Source organism: Nicotiana tabacum, chromosome 11 (assembly GCF_000715075.1).
Source record: "Nicotiana tabacum cultivar K326 chromosome 11, ASM71507v2, whole genome shotgun sequence".
NCBI lineage: Eukaryota > Viridiplantae > Streptophyta > Magnoliopsida > Solanales > Solanaceae > Nicotiana > Nicotiana tabacum.
This window is the reverse complement of record NC_134090.1, coordinates 4,625,738-4,630,838: the sequence shown is the minus strand read 5'-3', so window position 1 is coordinate 4,630,838 and position 5,101 is coordinate 4,625,738. Positions and strand designations below refer to the sequence as shown.

The window sequence follows — 5,101 nt, the reverse complement described above, 5'->3', positions numbered from 1 at the left end:
GCTATACGCGAGTGTTGCTCAGCAATTGTAAATATTATTCATTAGAATGTGTTTAGCAAGGCATAGAAATGTGTTTTGTTGGATACTTTCTTTTATATTGTAGAGAAGGCTGAGATGGTCTACTCAGATTTGTAAATGTTACATTGGTGATTAATGCAAAAAGTTTAATTACCAAAAAATAAATGAACACATTTTTATGACATTTTCACTATTATATTTGTTTACCCGTAAAACGGTACAGTTAAATTTATACGTGGTTTATAGACAATTGAATTAATTTGATCCTAAAATAATAGATGAAATAGACAAAAATGTAAGACTTAGCCTTGAAATTGAAATGAAACGACAGATATCTTGATCTCGGGCGCAGAGCTACCGGGGGCAGTAAGAACAATACGAATAAACAAGAAAGTAAAATATTATTGAGCTTTTGATAGAATATCGTGTATGCTTGTCGGAAAATCTCCCCCCCCCCCAATAACAATAGAGCTCACTATTTATAGTTGCACCTAAGGAACAAGGTCCTAGGATCAAGCCTATTTTTAATGACAATTATGAGAGTCATTGAAGAATGTGAAACGGCATGCAATGAATGTCATATTCTTTGTAACGGGTCGTGTACTTAATGTTGTAGAATATTTTTCATTAAATGGTACCGGATGACAGGCATTTTTTACACTTTTATGAGCATCATTCTCTTCGGTAACAGATGAGGTCGTTGCCTCTGGATCCGCCTGCCTTCTGTCTCCGGCTTTTGTTTTAGGCCCCCCAACTGGTGTAATTAATGTCATTTTAGGAGCACAAATTAAAAGTACAGTATTCCAAAAGAAGGTACAATAATCAGAACTCAATCAAGTAGATGATAAACAACCAGATATATGTTATAAACTCCCCTCCCGTGACAAGATGCTCCGCGTGTTGTTTCCCTGGAACATGAATTGCAGTATAGGAGAGTATATCTACCCAGACTTCAAATAATACTTTCCATATGTTTCCCTCTCCTTGAGTTGCTCTATACTCCTGGATACGTTGATGCCCGATTTCTCGAGCTAGTTCATATCCATCTAGTAACAAATTTGTGATGTTAGCTGGTCGTTCCTCTCTTGGGATTCCACGTAAATTTATGTATATTGGTTCAATCGCACGGACGATCTCTGTTATCATCTCACTCTCAATCCTCATTTCATCATAGAATCGGTTAATTGCAGCACATACATTTCGATATATTTGTAGCTCTGTTGTTGTCAACGGCAATAGTATGGAAGGATGGGCTTGCAGTAGATATAACATGTAGTCTGAGAGGTACTTGGCGTACTGAAGATACTGTGATTCCTCAAAGTTGGAGTATAATCTGTAGCATACATCTGTGGCTAAGTGCCACATTATAATGCATTCTTCAAAATTCCTGGCATTTATGGCCTCGAAGATTTGTGTAATATCACGATTAGGTAATTGGCCAAGGACGGCTGCACTAATCGGAGATTGGAACCTGAAACGATCATCCTCCGTCCGCTCTCTCCTCAGTCGCTGTCCAATACTGTCAAAGACCAAATTTAGGAATCTTCTTTCCTCAGGCTGATGATCATGAACATCTTCAATGGAGATATGACTAATGTAACGATGGTTATTCCAGAACTGTTTCAGATCAAAATAGCCTAAGAACCATTTAAAAGGGGCATTCTGTTTGGAATCGTTAAAACAGAAAGGAAGTAAGCTGAACTGTCCTATCTTTAAGGTGGGATTTGTGTCTGGTGTGATTATTGTTCTACCTGGAATCCTTACAATAACGCGCTCCAAAAGCCGCCATCCCTCTCCCCCACGGGTCCCAATTTGCACCAAAAAGCGTTTCGACAGTATGGACTCCAGCAAACTCCCTACCTCAAGGAATAATGCCATGATTACCAGAAGATTGGTGACAATTTTGTCAAATTTGTCTGCTCGCTTAAATTCCTCATTGGTGATAACTCCAACATAAAATAGGACAAGCGCACTTCCTACTGAAAGTAAACTTACAAACCGCGCAATCCAGCCCCACCAAGTATGCAGCAACGCCATTTTTGTATAGAAATGGTCATATGCAAAGCAGAGTTCTATTTGTATGATGTTGAAAGCATTGCCAGCATCTGCTATTGGGTTATAATTTTCACCGCGCCAATACCCGTCTCTAATTCTGTAGCAATCTTCGGGCGACCTACCTTCAACGTAGAGGTCTTTGTGCTTGTTGAAAGAATAATAAGCTTCACACAGGGCTATTACATTTTCCTGCATGGATGCCACGGGAGGAAAATTAAATCTATTAGTATCATTTTCTACGCCAACGTTAATGTCAACAACAACAACAGGTTCGCCTCGTCTGTGTTGGGGAATGTGAGGATTTGTTATCATTCCAGCAATTTCCAAAATGCCTAGGCCGCGGGGAAAATCTTCATTGACAATGGATCTACGAAGCTCATTCATGCTCCCTTTTTTATGCGCCAAAACTCGTTCAGCAAACTTTAAAGAGCCTCCAACCAACATGATGCGCGATGCCAAGTTGAACCATCTTGTTGAGGATCCCAGAATACTTATCGTCAGAGCTGTGAACTCGTAGTACAAAAATTTAAGAAAATGACTGAGCCAGAATTCATTATCTGCCAATGAAATTCCTATAAGTGTGCCGTGCCTGCCTAAGTGCAGTAGGATGAAGGGTGACCAGATAACCAAAAGGTTCTTGAGTTTTTGGTTATGATCATTGGACGATGAAGAACTCGGTCCCAAAGGCAAGTGAAAAATGGCTCCTAGACACAATGTTGCAACAAAATCAGCACCAAGGAAAACCCCAAGCCACAACGTCTTTCTTATGGTTCCAACTGAATTTCTTCTTATGTATGTCGAAAATATAAGAAAAGCCTGCAATATTATGCTAAACATAATGGAGTATCCCAATTCCCATTGGCTAAACAGAAGTTTGACGTTATCTATGAGCGTAATGATCTTCATTTTCCCTAGAGAAATTTTCTGCAAAAACCAAGCAGCAGCACGTTAGAAAAGCCTGCAATATTATACGTATACCTTTTCAGGATTTCCATTATAATCTCTCCTTTTATGTGTTTAACAGTTATTGTGTGGTAATAATAGCCCAACCCTTTGCGTCGTACTCTCTAAAATGTTGCCGTACCGGTGTCGGATTCTCCAAAAATGCACTAGGATCCGACATGCACCCGGCCACATTTTCGGAGAGTCCGAGCAACATAGGCCCAACCTGGCTTCAGTAGTATGATGTTCTTTTGATAGTTGTATTAATATACGAAAGATTCAGTTATTCTTTTCATTAAGGTAGCTTTATCGGAAGATTTGCACAAATAGGATTATTCGAGGCCGTTGCTTAAATTTTGATACCATTTAGGAATTTGGCAAAAATAGATCCGGGTGAACGGAAATTACGCCTTAAAAAGCCAAATTGTCCACAAGTCTTGCAGTTTGCAAATCTTGCCTTGTTCACAAGTTATGTTAGACTGCAGGCCATAACTTTAATAGGCATAATTTTTATTCTACCTATCTTGTTAAATTATTCACAAGTACTCTTGGCGAATTGGCAAGTTTTGCCTATGATTTCACATCTTTTTGATTTGGCACTATCTTCATTCTACCTATCTTATTAAATTGTTCAGTACAAGTCTTGCTGAATTGGCAAAACTTGCATGTGTTGTTCAATTGTTCACAAGTTTTGTTGGATTGGTTAGACATGGTATTATCTTCATTCTACCCGTCTTGTTAAATTATTCGCAAGTATACTTACCGAATTGGCAAAGCTTACCTGTGATTTCACAACTTTTTGTCATATTGGCAAGACTTAGTACTATCTTCGTTCTATCTATCTTATTAAATTGTCTAGTACAAGTCTTGCCGAATGAGCAAAACTTGCATGCGTTTTGCTGGATTGGTTAGACATGATATATCTTTATTCTACCTATCTTGTTAAATTGTTACAAGGCTTGCCGGATTGACAAATCTTGACTGTGTTGTTCAAGGAGAAGAAGGGCATGGGTTACTCAAAAAGATGTTACTTTTGGCAAGAGTAGCTTATGATATGCGACGATAATAACGTGTCACATATGTTTTACAATACGTGTAATGCATTATTAATCAAGCGACTAGTATAAAAATACATGAGTGTTGACAGAGACAACTTCTCCATTGCAATAATCTTCTACCTCCCCTCCTCTTCTAATTAGAATTCAACATAGATTAAATTAGATGTAAAGTTTAAGTAATCTGCCCTTAAACCTTATAACATTTCATAAGTTGCTTTTAATGAACAAGGCAATGAATAACAATAAAAATAAAAATAATACTCCAAGGTAAGGAAAGTGAAAGTGAACTTAATCAGTTACTTACCTGAAGGCTGGCAATATACAGAAAAATCTCTTGCTGTTGGAAATTGTTATAATCTGATATAATATGGAGAGTGGAGCTCCACAATTTCCAAGCAAATATCTGTAATTGAGATATGTTGATAAAAGGAAATGTTGATTGTCACTCTGAATTACTGATAATAAGGAGAGCAATTAAGCAATTAAGCAACAAAAAAAAAACAGAAACAATGACTAATGAAATATCACCAAATAAAAACAGCAAATTAAACCGAAATCAGGCAGATTGCTGAAAGAAACTGCATAGAGCTACAACCTTTAAATGGGAAATAAAACGTGTAAATGCAGGTGGGAAAGAAGTGGAGGGACCGGGTAATAAAAAAGAAATGGTTAATTATCCAAGTCAATTTGCCCTAAGTTGTTAGCTAATAATCATGTAAATTAGTGACAACTATACATTAATTATGTATTTGGAATATTGGAACTTCATTTTTTAAGGCCTAATGCCTAGACATTGGCTAACATGTAATATGTCTCAAACACTTCAGCACCCTAGTGTGGTACGTGCACACCTTGGGATTACTTTAATCACGTCATTAAGCTCGTAATTAGCCGTAGTTAAAACACTTAATCGCGTTATTAAGTCAGTCCTCAAACTTGAGTGGTTAGAGAACAATACATGAAAGTTAAGAATATAATTGTGGATCGGGTAAATGAGTTCGAAATTTTGGGGTATGGTTTGACTAATA

General features: G+C 37.5%; 1 protein-coding gene across 1 annotated transcript; it reads right to left on the bottom strand.

Annotated features, from left to right (window-relative positions):
* Positions 1-558: 558 nt before the first annotated feature.
* On the bottom strand, positions 559-4,511 carry LOC107809279 (uncharacterized). Its single transcript, XM_016633884.2, has 2 exons — positions 4,378-4,511; positions 559-2,997 (listed from the first exon to the last, which is right to left on the bottom strand). Exon 2 carries the CDS (start codon positions 2,977-2,979, stop codon positions 841-843), a length of 2,139 nt encoding a protein of 712 aa, XP_016489370.1. The 5' UTR covers positions 2,980-2,997; positions 4,378-4,511; the 3' UTR covers positions 559-840.
* Positions 4,512-5,101: the final 590 nt, after the last annotated feature.